At 37.8% G+C, this 17,797-nt stretch overlaps 1 protein-coding gene across 7 annotated transcripts in view; it reads right to left on the bottom strand.

The window, feature by feature from the left end:
- Window positions 1-5,174: 5,174 nt before the first annotated feature.
- PSD3 (pleckstrin and Sec7 domain containing 3) overlaps window positions 5,175-17,797 on the bottom strand; it is a 350,748-nt gene continuing 338,125 nt past the window's right edge. For 5 of the 7 annotated variants that reach the window (XM_072114187.1, XM_072114193.1, XM_072114205.1 and 2 more), the window contains 2 exons: window positions 12,871-13,077; window positions 5,175-11,483 (listed from right to left, as the gene is read on the bottom strand). In XM_072114187.1, the coding sequence (XP_071970288.1) occupies window positions 11,463-11,483; window positions 12,871-13,077 (228 nt within the window). In that variant the 3' untranslated portion in view covers window positions 5,175-11,462. Of the gene's footprint in view, window positions 13,078-17,797 lie in introns of all 7 variants that reach the window. The other 2 variants (XM_072114198.1, XM_072114223.1) reach the window with 1 other exon arrangement.

Below are 17,797 nucleotides of genomic sequence, written 5' to 3' on the forward strand. Positions count from 1 at the left end.
CCCATTAATAGGATTATTGGTTTCAACAGTTTTGTAATACAATAATAAGGCTGATAATCTCATTGTGCCACTCTGAAGACATCCTAAGAGATCTATGAAGGAAGCTGTTCACGTAACTCATGGAAGTCCTAAATCTTTCCAAAAGCCATTTTTGCAGTTGGTTCCTGCAAGTTTAAAGGAAACCTGCCGGCTACACTGCGCGACTACTTCACGCCCCAGTAGCTTCCTTGATCCTCCTGCCCAGATATCTTCAGCGCGCAGCTATGAGGAGCTGCCCACCCTTGACCGTGAAGCTGGCGTTAATGTCGGGAAGGGGTTAATAACAGAGAAACTGAGGTAATATAGCCATTTTAGTCAATGCAAATCATCATTACAGAGTGTGAGTTTCGCCCATATTTTAATCCAGCCCAAGTCTCAAGTATTTCAAATCCTGCTCTCTATTTAATACTTTACGGACTCCTACTTCAATATCCGCAATATCATCAATGGGAAGTAATTTGGATTTATTTCAATTAATTTCCAAACCTGACAGTTCCAAACTCTTTATATCACTTCCTTCTTGCCCATGGCGTGTGTCCGCTCCAGTCAGCTGCTGTCCGTACGTTGTGTCACTATCCACTATGCATGCATCCGACTCAGCTGAGAAGACTCCAGCTCTGCAATACTATGGAGATTATTTAGAGTACAGTATTGTTAATTAGAGTGGAGACACTTTTCTAGATGTATCTGATATAGCTAGACAGGTTTTGGAGCATCTTGCCCATTCTCAATAGCATATGTTATTGAGAAAGGGGCAAGATGCTCTGAAACGCATCTAGCTATATCAGATACATGCAGCAAAGGGGCATAAGCTTTTAACCCCTTACTGACAAGTGACGTAATAGTACGTCACATGTCGGGTCCCGGTACATGGAGAGGGCTCGCGGGCCGAGTCCTCTCCATAGCCGGTAAGTCTTTGCTGCATATTGCAGCAAAGGCTTACCGGTAACACCCGCGATCGGTGCCGTTACGAAGACCCGAAGCTACTTCGGGTTAACCCATTCATTACAATGTGCTGTCAGCACATTGTAATGTATGAGTAGTAAAATCCCCATATACTGCCATACTGTAGTATGGCAGTATATGATAGGATCGTACAGACACCCTAGGGTTAAAGTACCCTAGGGAGTCTGAAAAATAGTAAAAATAAAAAAAATTATAATAAAAAAAATTATAATAAAAAAACCTAAAAATTCAAATCACCCCCCTTTCCCTAGAATTGATATAAATATAAATAAACAGTAAAAATCATAAACACATTAGGTATTGCCGCGTCCGAAAATGCCCGATCTATCAAAATATGATAACGGTTTTTCACTGCGTTTAACCCCTTAACGGAAAATCGCACCCAAAGTCGAAAATGGCACTTTTTTGCCATTTAAAAAAAAATTAAAAATTCTATAAAAAGTGATCAAAAGGTCGTACAGTCCTAAAAATTATAACAATGTAAACGTCATCAAAATCCGCAAAAAACTACACCACCCACAGCTCCGTACACCAAAGTATGAAAAAGTTATTAGCGCCAGAAGATGGCAAAATCCCCCCAAAAATTTTGTACAGGAGGTTTTAATTTTTTTAAATGTATGAAAACATTATAAAACCTATACAAATTTGGTATCCCCGTAATCGTACCGACCCAAAGAATAAAGTAGACATGTCATTTGGAGCGCACAGTGAAATCCGTAAAATCCAAGCCCACAAGAATACGGCACAAATGCGTTTTTTTTACCAATTTCACTGCATTTGGAATTTTTTTCCCGCTTCCCGGTACACGACATGGAATATTAAATATGACCATTTTGAAGTGTAATTTGTTACGCAGAAAATAAGCCATCCACAGCTCTCTACATGGAAAAATAAAAAAGTTACAGATTTTTGAATGTGGGGAGTGAAAAATGAAAACGCAAAATCGAAAAAGGGCCGCGGCGGGAAAGGGTTAAGAAAGTTTTATTTAAAGGAAGCCCAACACCAATTTGATGAAATTGCATTATTTTCTGGCTTTTTTCTTACCACTTTGGGTTAAAGATGATTACTGGAAGTGATGTCCTTCTGTTCAGTTGTTGACAATCTTGGAATTGTCAGTTTCTGAGGGTCCAGACCTCCTTGACCAGCTTCATTCCTGGTGCTGATGACTATTACAAGTAACTTACATTTACATAATTGTGTCAGAGGCCATTTTTGTTGTTTTCATTAATATCATTTAGAGAAATGTATGGCCTTTAGTCACCGTTTGTTGCAACGTTTATGGGTGGAATGATGGCAACAAAGTTGTGATTTGAATTTTTTTTATTTTCCATTTTATTGTTCGTGGTATGGGGTATCACAAATTTTGAACACAAGATACCTGTTAATGACTTTTTTAATAATGTGGGTTTTTTTTGCTGCAATATTGTGATATTGTGATGCTGTATTGTGATATCTGGTAGATGAGAGGTGTGGGAGGTTTATGACTCAAGTTGCCAGCACAGCCTATACTAGCTATAACATTACATTCTTGGAAAATTATTTTTATGCCTTTGTAATGCACCTAAGAGAAGGTATATAACCAAATGTTGACATGTTTTCATTGATACAGTAGATGAAGAGTTTTTTTTTTTTAAATGCAGTTTCATACACTCAACCAAGTATTTACAAGCGCCCAATTCTGTTTTTCACAAGTAAATGACATATAAATCTGAACCAAAAGTGAACTTATACAGACAATGACAAGCCAGCCAACACTGCAGGTGAAATACATTTGTTTTATTTCTTGCCTAAGTTTGTACATATACATATGTCATATACACACTTTGTTTCTTTATATCCTTCATTAATTTGGATGATTTACGTTACATAAAAATTTGTTTTGATGCTGTAAATTGTTGTATTTCAGTCTTGTAAAGCAACAATATCCCAACCTATAAAAACACAAAGTAACATTTACACAATAGAGAAATGTACTATATCACAGCTTCTATAAATATAAGGGGAATCATTAGTTAATGTACAATAAATTGGAAAGAAAAGGGGATTGAAATAATGTACATCTAGAATTGAAGTAAAACCAATGTAAACATTATAAATGACAGGATGCCTGTATAGCTATCCTAATGCCTAGTATTATTTCATGGTTTAAAAAGTGCTCCTTCTAGCTTTTCTGCACTCCTGTCATGTCCACCCTTAACTAGAATTCGATATTGTAACACAGAATTCAAGCTTATATTTTCACGTCTCACAAGGCCAGTCAAAGCAATCTGCCACCACAAAACTGTCAACAGTGATGTATTGAAAGAGGTGTGAGAATTACTTTCTACTGCTACCTTCAATCTAGTACAATTTTTTATTAGAACTGCAATTATACACAGAAGCTCATTGTGTGAAACTACTTGAAGGGAAGATGGATGCGGATCTTCAAAGGAAACTTGTTTTGCTTCCACAATCCTCTTATTTATAATTAAATATACACAGCATTTTATAACTTATAGGGAATCAAAGCAAAGTCTACAGTAAACATAATCAACAGAAACATGATTTACAATTTAGCAGAATTTATGACAGTGACAATAATAAATACATCCCTCCTTCATTCATATCTATTCTACATAGGGGTATCATGGCTATTAGTTTTATTCTACTTATTTGGACCTCTGGATAAACTCATAAGTCAGCTCATTCCTGGCAAGGTATATTTATACCATATTATAATTTTCATATAAAGTCAATCTGCTTCATTTTATATGATTATTGTAAAGTACTTGGTTCACAAAATTACTTAACTTTTTAAGGAAAGAAATCCTTGTTACCAGAAAACTGTAGTGACTTATCTTATGCCAGATGGATACATGCAGATGAACTGTCATTAGGCTGCATGTAATGATCAAACACCCGGCTTAATCATAGTCATAGAAACCTACCGCAAGACCAGGACTGTGCGGAGATAGCAGAACAGATGGTCAAGCAAGATTTGGACAATATGTAGAGAGCACCATCAAACACACTCACAAAGATGTATCTGTGGATTCTATTTATCACTCAATAATAGGGATTTTCAATCTGATAACTTCCTCCTTTACATACTACAGCTTTTAATCACTGTTCTCTCATAAACCCTAGATAAGTGATTTAAAAAGATGTTTATTCTTCTACTACATATATCCAACTACACTGGTCCATGATGATAATATAATGTGTCAGATCCACTAAAAGTGGTTACATGAGGATATCATGTAGATAGTCAAATTGATATGCATAGAGCAGCATAGCACTGGCGTGAGATACAAAGAAGAGAAGATCCTCGGATGTTAGTATGCCACAATCCAAGATGCAGCCTGGAGCTGGTGTGAATAATTTGACATTTTTTGTAAATCCCTCTACAACCCCTAAACTTTAACAAAAAAGGGGGAATGCAGCATCAACTAGAAAACATTTGGTAACTTAACAAAAAGTGTCATTTTCTAAGCCATGGCTTAGATTCCATGATACATTTCTCTTGAAATGTTTCATGGAATCTATGCATTGACTCAAACGTATGAAAACGGCCCCATTCATACATGGGCAACACAGGCTTCTATTGAATGGCTGTATTGCCCATTGTATCATATCATTTCTGAGACATAAAAAAATATAAAGCATATAGAGCCAAAAATATAAAGTATGTACTTGCGGCCCCATTCATTTTAATGGGCAATACGGCCATTCAATAGATGGCCGTATTGCCCATTAAAATGAATGGGGCCGCAAGTACATACTTTATATTTTTGGCTCTATATGCTTTATATTTTTTTATGTCTCAGAAATACCATCATACCATACTGTTTTTGAGACGTAAAAACATATAGAGCATGTCCTATTTTCTCATGCATTTCCGTTCCATATGCTCCATAGACGTCGGTGGGAATGTACAAAATATGAGTTGCATACGTGCTGCGTACGGCTGTGCACCGTATGCTGCCATATTTACGTGCAGTATCCAGAACCAGTGGGAGGCGCACTCTGTCAGACAGCCAATAGTCAGCCACTGTATTTTTTATAAATATGGTATGGATACAGTGCCATACACGCACATACATATGAAAAACATCTCCTATATACGGATACATTGGAATTCTTACAGCACGGAAATACAGGAGTGGAAAAATCACACGTTTGTGTGAATGCAACCTGTCAGTTACAAGAACAACTATTTAACAAATGTTCTTGACGAATAATTACAATGGGAAAGTCAGGACCTGACAAAATGTAGTAAAAGATGTAATGTAAAGCTTACTATGGCCTTATTCTGAATACTACAATTTCACATCAGAATTCTCATAGCGTTTTTAAATTGAAAATGCTCATTTCCATCATTTTGATTTACAGTTAACCGTTCACTTGAAGCTCACTTGTTTGTAAGGAAATAGACTGCTGTTCTCTAGTGTCACAAGAAAAATATAATGTTTATCCAGTTTAAAGATTTAGAAGTGTGAATTTACTAAATGGACCTGTCTGCAAAGTGTGATAACAACACAAGTGTCAAGCTGCAAATGGACAAAAACACGTTGTCTGCATACATAGGTGATAGTTTACATTTAACCAAGTCCTGTCTGTCATCCAGACTATTAGTGTATGGCCCCCTAAAGAGCCAACAGAATGTGCACCACTAATCTGTACTAGAAATGAAAAGGTATCAAGAGAAAGAAAGCAGTTTTAATGTGAATGCAGGATGACATATTTCATTTATTAGGGGATTTGTAAAGAGCAGAGTGACAATATGAAATATTAATATGCAGCTGAGAATCACCAGTTCAGCAGCAGACCCGCAGAGAGACTACTCTGCGTTTACGGGTAACTTAAATGATACTTGAGATTGTACTGCTGTGCAGCTCCGATAGGCCTGAGCATCTTTCTGTACTGCCCAAAGGTAATCCTGCTCACATAGCTGCTGCAGAGACACCACCATAGGGGCTCAGAATATTCCCCAACACATCAGGTACCAATTTAATAATAATTTTTGTAAGGATGTGATTGTACCGTTGTTTGTGAAAAAATAAAATAAAAAAGTAATTATACAGGATTAAATCAGCACCTCTGGTTATATGGAGATATGGTGAGCAGGAATAGTAAATGCTATGTTGGATTTCAAGAACCCACTACATTGTAAGTATATTAGTAAAGCGCACCATTGTCACAACAAGGTAGAATTGAAATATAGAAATAATAGTAAACAGCCCTCACAAATACTGATTTGTTACTTTTATTCCTAAAAACTAAGGGAATCTTGAAGTTTTAAAGTCACTCTGGGTTACTAGTATCTGTAACTCTTACTATTATTCAGGATAAAGCTTTGGGGCACTTGATATATATGTGAAAAGAACATCAAAACCAATTTTGCTTTATATATAGCAAAAACTAAGCCTAAGTACCTTAGGAGTGAGCGCCTGCTGGCAGCGGCAGCTCTAATCTCCTGAAATGTGACATGTGCTGAACCCTCCCAGGCCTGCGCACTGGCTAGATATAATCAACAGTCTAAGACTATTACATTTAGTGTGGACTTTTGTGTCATTGTCTTGCAGAAAACTGAAGTAAATCAAGAACAAGGTGTGCAGAAGCCTCCCAATTGGGAACAACTGCCACAGCAGTCACAAAGTATGTAAGGCCTGAAAGTCACATTTGTAAAAAGTTCCATTAATTCTAGTTAATGCCAAGCAGACAGGATTGAATACTTACTAAAGATACTCTGGGAATGGCAAAGGAAGTCTGTATATCATATTGTACTTTTTCTACATGCTGTTTTATGCTAATAAGGTTTACAAAACCACCAGCAAGTCACAGATAAAATACAAAAACTGGTATCTTATGTGGAGCTAAACTAGATATATGTATATAAAGTACATATGGGGATATTTATATTGTATATATTAGAATATAGTGATGGATCCTGGGATGTTAATGTAAAACCAAGGAGAGATCCATTTTAAAATGAGTCTTTGCATAGCTATTCAAGATAATAAAGTCCTGGAACGATGTTCTCATAGATTTCCTGGGTAATTACTGGACACCACAGTAACACGACTACCGTATTCCCAGATTAGAGAATCATAAGGGTTATTATAAGATTACAATAAAATAGTAAAATGGGTCTAGGATTGGCTTGTAGACTTAATGCTGCTACATTGAGGGGTTCAATATAAACCTAAACATAGACAGTTACATGGGTATTTAATAACATTTTTTTTTCCAGCTTTGTAACCTGCTACATATTTTTAAATAGTGAGATACCCTGAAGCTTACAGGAATGATGCAGACGTAGCAATTAATACAGTAACCAGAATTGAGCACCATGTTAGCGATGCATACAGGACATAAGCTATTATAAGCATAAGTGCACCTATCACTTGTATTGCACTAAACAAATGGTGTACAGGACTGTAGCACTCTACCTCAATTGGGTAGGGTGCCAGAAGTTAATGCATCTATATATTAGAGAATACAGTATCACATCTATTTCCCTTATCAATCTGATTTCATGAAAGACTGCTGCAGGGAAGTCAGTGACCCAGTGACTGCCTTTTGGATGCTATCCACAGAGAGTGTCCCCCACTGATCACATTCTGTCTATGAACAGAGCAACAGGTCCATTGTGGTACAGCCCCCATTGATGAAAAACATGTTGCAAACAGAATGTTTACAGCCACAAGCTCCAACTGCATTGTCCAAAATTCACACTGTTTTGAAGGCAACCCTCTTATTTGCCTAGAATATTGTGTTGTATAAAGTGCTGTACCGTATATGGCAGTCTCTGCTGTTACCTAGCCTGATTGATGTTAATCTCTTACAAGTAGAAACAAAAATACTCACATCCAATGTTAGATTTGCGTGAATGAACGAAAATAACATTAAACTGGGCAATATTACTGTACTTTGTTTCTGTTAAGATGCTCACAATAGCACATAACAAGTATGAAGACCTCTATTGTTCAATGACAAATAAAGCAAAGGGCCTGTTGGCATGGAACATGCCTCCCGATGAAACCATATGGATTGGGAAAGCTGGTGAATGGCAATGGTCTGTCTACATGAGATGGCTCTTTGGCTGACATAGTTTATGGGTACAGAGAGCTTCAGTGAATTTCCCCTTACTGCTGGGAATGAAAGGATCATGATATATGGAGCACATCATAAGCTATAGACAAAGTAAAAAAAACCAAGCAATACAATGGTCTTCTTATAAATACAAACACTATCACTTGTCTAGTTTAAGAAAATCTTTCTACATATACACATGCATTGCCTCCACCTGTAGCATATACTCCTAACCACCAATGTGGCTATGCCTTCATGCTTAGCAGATTTGTCTCTGTAAAGTACCAAGATATAATTAAATATAGATTTTAATAAATAAAGACAGCTTTATACAAACTCTTAATGGCATAATAACATGTTATCGTGAGCTCTTAAAAGGTGAACAAAAATGTTCCCAGCTAAGGTCAGGGAATATCCATAACAGATGTACTTTGGTCTATTACAGAGGGCTTTTCATCAACTCCAAATCTTGACATCCTTTAATAGGTGTCCCTTCACTGATTATTGCGCCCTTTTTTCGCTATTCCCCAGCAATTATCATCCCAAGTAGGTGAAAGGTTCTCTTTACGGTTTATTATATTCTGATCACCAAAATATGTAATTTGACCACAATCTGTTTATAAACTCTGTCCATATATATCCAAAGCCATAGATGCCAATCGGAGTGTTACTGTGTACCGCATTCCCCATGTACATTACAAAGGCTCCCTCAGTACTATGTGGGAGCTGAGCAAACAGCATAATCTTGCTCTTTTTATGCATTTCAAATTATATTAAAAAATAAAAATTAACTTACAACTATATAAAAATTAAATGAAAGACTACAATACTAGATGACCACCAGGAAGCAGAAATATTAGAAAATAATAATAGCAAAAGCAAAATGGCTCTTTGTAAACCAGCAATTTATAAACCTCAATGTAAAACTATTGAGGAATTGTACCTTTTAAAACAAAATAATAATTCCCTCACACACTTAAACACCATATATACATTTTATACATATCACATCTACAGCACAGAGCCCATCAGTCCTTTCTCTCATGAGTAAAATATGAACGTGTGCCAACCTCACGTACCTTGAGATAATGCCAAGTAGACCAACAGAAGACAACACCAAGAAATAAAAGTAATCATAGTGCTTGTGTAGCAAACTTATTCAGTCTAGTGAGGCTAACCCTTTGCATAGACTCTTGCGTTATGGCTGGTCATCATATATTGGGCACTTTTGAAAAACCACAGAATAGTAAAATGAAAGCTGCCAATATATAGAAAAGCATCAATGTATTTTGCTGTGTATTGAAAATTTCAAGGATCGTCCAAAATCGTATTTTTTTTTTTCTAGAAAGAGCACCACAGTTGCTATAATTGCCAGCAAATGGTTCTGAAATTACATCGCTTATGGATAGGATGATCATTTTTGTTTTGGAGGACAACCCCTCTAAGGTCTTATAGAAGACCTGTACAGCTATGGCAATGGTGGGAGGGTACATTTACTGTGCTACAACACTACATTACATTCAAAAGCCTTAAAAGGTTTCTATATATACAGAAGCCCTCTCTATTCATGAATTTTCTGCTTCAAAAGATGCCCATTGTTTTGTACAATGTAGGTCCCATTCACACCACCGTATTGGGGCCTGTGATCTGGACGAACAATTTGTGGCCAGATCACAGCCCTAATAGAGGTCTCAGGCACCCAGTCTGCACAAGTGTCTCACCGCACTGTGGCAGAGCCGGGCGTCCACACCACAGAATATAGGACTTGCTAGACTTGTGGCTCGGCTTACAATAAAGAGGGGAGAGGTGAGGAACACTTACTCCTCCTGCAAACGACCGTGTGTTATGCCCTTGATCTGGTCCAGGCAAACACAAGGTCGAGTAAAGAGGCCTTAAAAAAAAATTTCTTGGACATTTCTCCCTGGAATTTGGTCAGCAAAGAATGGGTATTTACAAGATGTATAGCTGAAGAATCTGTATATCTGTATAACTATAACTAAATGCATGGCTCTTAACCTTGACAGATTGCGTAGTTGTGGTTTAGGTAGCAAAACTAATGCAATATGCACAAATTAAAAAATATATAACATTGCATATTAGATACAGCCAAGGTTCAATATACTTGTTTCATTCTCTTGGATGCAAGAAGCAAAATGTGTACTACAGCTCTGAGATTCAGGTCTACAATGCCCTGAGTCCACTGTAAATGTCTTCTGAACTGCTGAGCAAGGAAAGGTTGTTTCATTAATCAAACTGGCTTTAGAATACAGAGAAATTTCTATCTTAAACTGTTACATTGGTAACACAGAATCATTTCACAAATAGACTCATCTGGCCACTGTAGTAAAATTTGCGAAACAGTTTTTGGAGAGAAGATTTACATTGAGAGAACCCAAAACTAAATCTATTTTCATAGACTTCCATTAGAAAGCATTGTCCCTCTACATGCCTATAAACTTAAGCAATCAGGTACTAAAGCTGTATGCACCTGAGAGAGGTCAAATAAATCATTAGCGTATTCAGTTGTCCAGCTTATTCATGAGTAGGAGGCACGGCCACAACCTCTAGTGCTTGACTGTATAATGATTTGACACTCCTGTTGCTGGCGCCCCCTGCAGCCTTTGTGTGTGTGACACAGATACAACTGCTCCATGATGCAGCCATGTGTATAGCAGAACATGTCAGATACTTGTGTAGCTGATGTCTATGTCTCACACATGTGTATAGCAGAACATTTCCGGTACATGTGTAGCTGATGTCTGTTTCACACATGTGTATAGGAGGACACAGCATGTCAGCAGGTAAAGGACAGACACTAGCAATGCTTTACTATACATCACACACAGACATAAGCAGGGGGAGGAGAGGGGAGAGGTAACAGGGGTGACATCAAAGCCTCTGATCATGTGACCAGCCTCATTTACAAAATAAAGAAAAGATGATTTTACAATGATTGATGTATGAATTGACTAGATAAGAGCTGGGATGGAATCCTTGTGAGCTCTCAGACAGGTACTAGTGACAGGACTAGTGACAGAGACCTGATGACAGGTGTCCCTTAAGCTAAAAGCTTATTTGATGTTAATTAGTTCAAACCAATAGCAACTAATTAAGCATTAGCTTTGGCCAGCCTATGAAACAAGCTGAAGAAAGCAAATACCCAATGCTGTGTCCACTGTAGCCTGGGTAATAGTGTATTCTCGAACGCTTCATAGTTGTTATGTAAGCACCTAATACATATAGTACCTACTTGTTCAGTCAGGTTGGACATGCAGGCATAAAATGGTAAAGATGGGGAAGATGGGCAAAATTATTGTTTTCTTGGGAGATAAAAAAATCTACCATTTCTTGTAAGTTCTTTTGTTCATTTTATCCCTGCTCTTTCAATGCTCAAGAATGGACTCCTAGGAATAGAATAAGCAGGGATCTTAATAATTAAACTCTGTTATGCTCAATCCTTTACTATAATACTACATATCAATCTGTTCACCATCTCCTGCACTGTAACCTCATGCCCATTGAAGAGTTGAAATGTCCTCTTTAAAGCCCATTAAAAAATATTTGCACATAATTCCTCATTTAGAAATAGTGTCTTACATTTGAAATGCACGCCGAATCTTGTTGACAACATAACGTCAAATAAAAAATAAAATGTGTTTTTTGTTTGGGTGACATACCTAATACAAGTCAACTCATAGTGATTAATCACAAAGCTTGGCCTTTCATCTATTATCCCGTTGGGTAATTTCTGTCTATATGTATTTTAGTTGGTTTGTGATTTGTCAGTAATTATACCCTTCTGCTCATTTTGAATGAACTATAAAGTTCAGAGATAGTGGAAAAAAAATATAATAAGTGACTGGAAATTATAGCTTCCTTTCAAAGCTGCACGAGCTATACAGTGCATCTATTACAGACTGCAATGAGCAGGAGAGCTGATGAAACACACATCAGTAAGGTACTGGAATTAGCAGCAGAAATGTTCCATTATTCCCATGACAAGACCTGCTATCTATACTAATAGGGAGATGTGCTACTATTTACCCCTAGTGGGACAAGCATATCTAGAGATATCCTTAGCATTTCGGGCTTCGTCAACCACTGAGATGAAAGCTGTAGGTACATTCATAAATTGATTTGCTTTGAATAAGGCGAAGCCGACATGATATATATATATTGTACAGATTGAAAACTTAATGTGCAATTTCCAGCCAGTCCAGCATCAAACTGCTCAGACTAAAAATGTATATCTTAATAAAATGGTCCATACTACTAAAGCTAAAATGTGTAATTATATTGTATACCCAAAGAACCTGGAGTGGCCTGTACTGCCTATCCACTAACAATTGAATGTCCTGTGCATTCCAAAAAATGTATCTCTGCATAATTGGTGTCATAATAAATTAATAAAAGAAATGTAGTAAACCAACCAGTCTGTATACCTTCTGCAAAACTGGGATGACAGGTGTATAATGTGGACTCTGGTAACCCCTATGATGAAAGGTGCATTCTTAGCTATACCTTTCAGTGCTGGAGTTAACCGGCAGCTCATGAGTTGTCATAAGCCAAAATACCACACTGCAGATTGGGAACAAAGACATCTACAATATAGTGAGCAGTCAACAGCAAAAAAGGAATGTGCAAGAGAAAATGCTATCAAGCTCCAGTCAGTCACAGACTTGTTTTGTTGTTTGAATGAACCACAGATAGTAACAATTGTGACAGACAAAATATTTTGCTGCTCTTGCTGACTGACTCCAGCTTTTATTCATCATATGCCTCTTAGGTAACCTTCTGCTTGATGCTGGGTGTCTCTGGCCGGTAATCCTTCCTCTCCGAAATGTTGCGCTTGACCTTGGCACTGGCTGGTGAGGAATCTTGAGTGAGTGAGGGGCTGGAATGAGATTTTTTGAGACCAGAATTATCATTTTCCCCGTTGGCCAGTATCTCTTTGCCACCATCTTTCAGCAGCTGTACATAAACATCATACCGTGTTTTCTGCAGGAAAAAAAAAATTAAAGACATTAATTGCAAAGACTAGTTCTCATTCCAGGAACATTTTTCTACATAATAAGCTTTATAGAAACCCAACCAATCAGCACAGTTTTCATATTCTGCTCCAACCCTTTTCCATGTCAAACATCACAGGTGGTACAGTTGGGCTACAAATTTTTTTTTGAAGTCCTGACCATAGTCAAACAGTCCTACCAGATGTCATTTGTATATGTGTAGGATTTTAAGCTTTCATCATTTCATTATTGTCTCACAGATTTAAAGCGAACATTATCTTGTTGATCCATTCATCAATCGTGGTAAAATCATCCTTTCTTTTTTATAGAAGTTAACTTTGGCACCGAAGTGAGGAAGCTGGGCCAGATGGATTCTTCTCTGTTACCCCTCCCATATTCTTCCCATTGCTCATTGCTTTGCATACAGTAAAGTAAAACATTTAACTGGGATATATATTGCTTTGGCTGTTGTCTGTGAGACACACAGATATGTCAGAAGCTACACATGTACCAGTCCTCCCTTCCACTATTTACAGCCAAGCTGCATGCTGTAATCTACCTTCAGCACACATCTCCTTCAATGGTGGCAGCTGAAACAGTTCTGTGAGAAGGAGGAGGACAGAGCTGAGGGTCTCTCAACGCCACGAACTAGAGATCACAGTGCACAGCAGCTCATGTCAGATCATCAGGGCTGACAATGAAGCACTGGGAGGCGTGATTGAATAAGCTGGACGCAGCTTCAAGGAAGATGCTGATTGTTTAAGTTAACATGCATGAAGAGGGACAATTGCATGAGTTGGGGACATTGCTTGCGAAAAGAAGTTTGTCACAGGTTACCTTTAAGCCAGTTAAAACCAAGCCCTGAACAAAACAGGGATAATATATATGTTATGGTGGAACAGAATCTGAACCCACTATTATGTAGCAGCTCTTCCCACCAGGTAATTTTAAGGAACCTTTTGTATACTGAAGAATACTATGGCTTTGATCAGTGTATACTTAGTGGATTTGGATGCATATTTTCCAAAGGATGTCAGATTTTTTGTTGTTGCTTTCGAGACGCTCTTTATTTTCAAAGGGATTTTTCGTGTGGCCACCTTGCAACGACTTCCCTTTGAAACTAACAACAGACTAATTGTAGCTTAAAAATCAGCTCAAAAAACGTATAAACAGTGTTTATAAGTATGCAAACTAATGTTTTTGGTTGATATTGTTCTCATTTTAAATTTTATAAGTTTGGCAGAAGTAACAGTTTGATAAATTTCAACTGAATTTCACACTTCGTATTGTATGCTAGATTCATAATGGTAACCAAAAAAATATATATATTTTTGAGAACTTTGGAAGCACAGCTTTCATTTACCAAGGGCACCATGAACAATAAAGACTCATTGGGGCTTATTTACTAAGGGTCCCGCAGGCACAGTTCCGTCAGGTTTTCCGCCTTTTGGGGGATCGCTGGGACAGGTATTCAGTAGGTGATTGTGTCGCATGGGATCACATTGTGTCACAAATGTGCCGGCTTTCATGCAACACTAATCGGGGGGGGGGAGACGGACAGATTCTGACAAACCGCGGTATTTAACATTTAAATTGTGTCGCAAGACAAGCACTTACATACACCGGGAAGAAGAAAGTGAAATCCGGCGGATCTGAGCGGGGAAGCAACACATGTAGGAAATCGGGCGCGCAATCTTAGTAAATTGCGGCAGCTGTGCATTCTCGTCGGGGAACACACCTTGGGGATCGCGCAGGGACTGCTAAGTAAATCTGCCCCATTATCTAGAAGCCAGTTACCTTTCCCTCTAGTATGTACAGTATTATCATCAAGTTCAGTTCTATATTTTTACATATTTTATGATATTTCTCACTACCATACAATCTCTATCCTAATATTATTCCTATGTGCACAATATGTACTTTATCTCATAGAGAGCAATGGATTTGTACACTACAGTACGCTCTGATGACCTTTCAAAATAAACCAGAGATACATAAACAACAGCACAATGGGAGTCTAAACATCTTAGTCTATAAAAGTTTTAGCCACTCGATGGTTGTAAAGTTCATACAAAATAAAGTCTTCATCTTTGTGCTATATAGTAGCTCTCATATCATACAGATCTATGGTTACATGTTGAGACTTTCTATGAATACAGGGCAAATTACACAGTATGAATAAAATTGAATTCCCCTTGAACATATTTATTACATCATTAATTCTAAGGCAAGAACCTTGTATCAATATAAAAAATTCCAGTATCTGAAACTCCTATCATCCAGTAAGATATTATGCTACATAGTGACATTATTTGGGAACTGAATGCTTCAATTTTACTTTGATAATATAATTGTCCCCGTATAGTGGTCCTATGTGGATCAAGTACAGTACAGAAGTATGATGTGCACACACACACTATGGGAGTTATTATTCACTATATGTTGTGATATTAACTACTTGTTTCAAAAAGGAGAATCTCTAAACAGAAAAAGTTTTTTTTCTTTAGCAATAGTGAACTTGCAAAGTTTGTTTTGTACAAAAGTATCTTTACTTTCCAGTGTAAATTCCAATTTGTGGCCCTGTGACTTCCTTTCTTTTCCCTTTGGGAACAAAAAGACCCAGAAGAACAATCATATTTAAATGTACTTAGTTTCATGCGGTTTAAGAACAGTAATCACAGCTAGAGATACCTGGAAAGGCTTTATAACTGTAGTTGGTGCACTTTACTGCGCTGCCAATGAATGCCTGAGCGTGCATTCAATCATAATTTTTAATACAAAAGGTGCTCCGCAGCAGCTAATCTCTCTCTATTCATCTGTACGGGGCTCAAAGTTCCGTCCATAAAATGTATGAGTAGAGAATTCAGCAGGGAGCAGTGAGGGGGCGCGTTTCAAATGTTTGCAAAATAATTTTATATAACCTTTTCAATGTTAGATATTTTAGATGGTAACAAATACAGGCATAGTTTAACAGGAAGGTCAGAGTAATTGAGGTTTTTAAACATATATTAAAATTCATGAGGAAAAAAAAAGAAGAGATAGAAATGTACTAGTACAGCATGTAATTTTGAAGTTGAAAAATGGTATATAAAAATGTAAATGAATTCCCATTTACCATAATAAGCTATACAAAAATCTACAAACACTTGAGGGACTAAAAAAATATACCTGTTAAAGTTACAGTGAGTACTGAAGGCTGAAGATAGTGATGTGGCTTTTAACCAGTATCCTACAGATATTGTTGCGTCCTATCTAATGTGTAATGAGCATTTATGGCTCTATACTATTACATTATAAAAATACAGATACCGTATATACTCGAGTATAAGTCGAGGGTAATTTTACCACCAAAAACTGGGAAAACCCATTGACTCGAGTATATGCAGAGGGTGGAAAATGCATTGGTCTCAGCCTCCCAGTATATAGCCATCCAGCCCCCAGTAGTACATAGCCAGCCAGCCCCCTTGAAGTATAGAGCCTGCCAGCCCCCTTGAAGTATAGAGCCTGCCAGTCCCCTTGAAGTATAGAGCCTGCCAGCCCCCTTGAAGTATGCAGCCTGCCAGCCCCCTTGAAGTATACAGCTTGCCAGCCCCGTTCGCCAAGCACAGTAAAATAATAAAAAAACTTCCATACTCACCTACAGGCGACTACATTGTTGCTCCGTTCCCCGCGGCCGGTCTCTGGTCTTCTCTGTGTTGTATCAGCCGGCAGGTACACGTCCACGCGATCTGTCGGCAGGCGCACAATATAACGCAGTGGTGTCACCGCTAATGACGTCATCAGCGGCGACACCGCTGCGTCATATTGTGCGCCAGCCAGCAGATCACGAGGACGCGTATCTGCTGGCTGATACAACACAGAGAAGAGAGAAGACCGAAGACGAGCTGTGGGGAAGACAGAAGAGGATCCGCCGAACATCGGGAGCCACGCGGACCATCGGGCCTCCAGAGGGTGAGTATGGAAGTTTTTTTGTTTTTTATTGACTCGTGTATAAGCCGAGGGGAGGTTTTTCAGCACATTTTTTGTGCTGAAAAACTTGGCTTATACACGAGTATATACGGTAACTTGAAACTCAACAACAATTCTGGAAATTTTTAATAAGCTATAAATGCCTCCACTATTCTGTTAAAATTTAGCACCAAGACCATTTTGCAAGGATGCCTATATTTTATATAAATATAAGATATAGTAAATTGTAATGGTACATCACCAATTTCCGCTTAACACAAAGCAAAATAGTTCATAAATAGTAACCACGTTGCATCAATGGCTTCACCGAGACCACGAATGCTCAAGCTGCGTGTTGTGACGTTTCGGAGGTAACTCCTCCTGGTCTGAGGATGGAAGACATGTCTGAGGAAGGAGGAGTTATCTCCTAAACATCACCACGAGCATTCGTGGTCTCGGTGAAGCCATTGATGCAATGTGGTTACTATTTATGGTCTATTGCTGTGTATTAAGCGAAGATTGGTGATGTACTGTAACATTTTACTATATTGATGATTGCAATATATTTATATAAAGATATTTATATTAATATGGGATTGGAGCATATTTTTATTTAGTATTTGATGTACAGACCTGTATACACAATATATTATTTTCTTAAAGTACACAGGAGGTACATCTTCTTGATGCCTTTTCTTCCTATGATCTAAGACGTGTAGCTCTGTGGCAGGTGATGATAGCAAAACTAGTGAGCATTACAC

This window comes from Engystomops pustulosus, chromosome 1, assembly GCF_040894005.1.
Source record: "Engystomops pustulosus chromosome 1, aEngPut4.maternal, whole genome shotgun sequence".
Taxonomy (NCBI): Eukaryota; Metazoa; Chordata; class Amphibia; order Anura; family Leptodactylidae; genus Engystomops; species Engystomops pustulosus.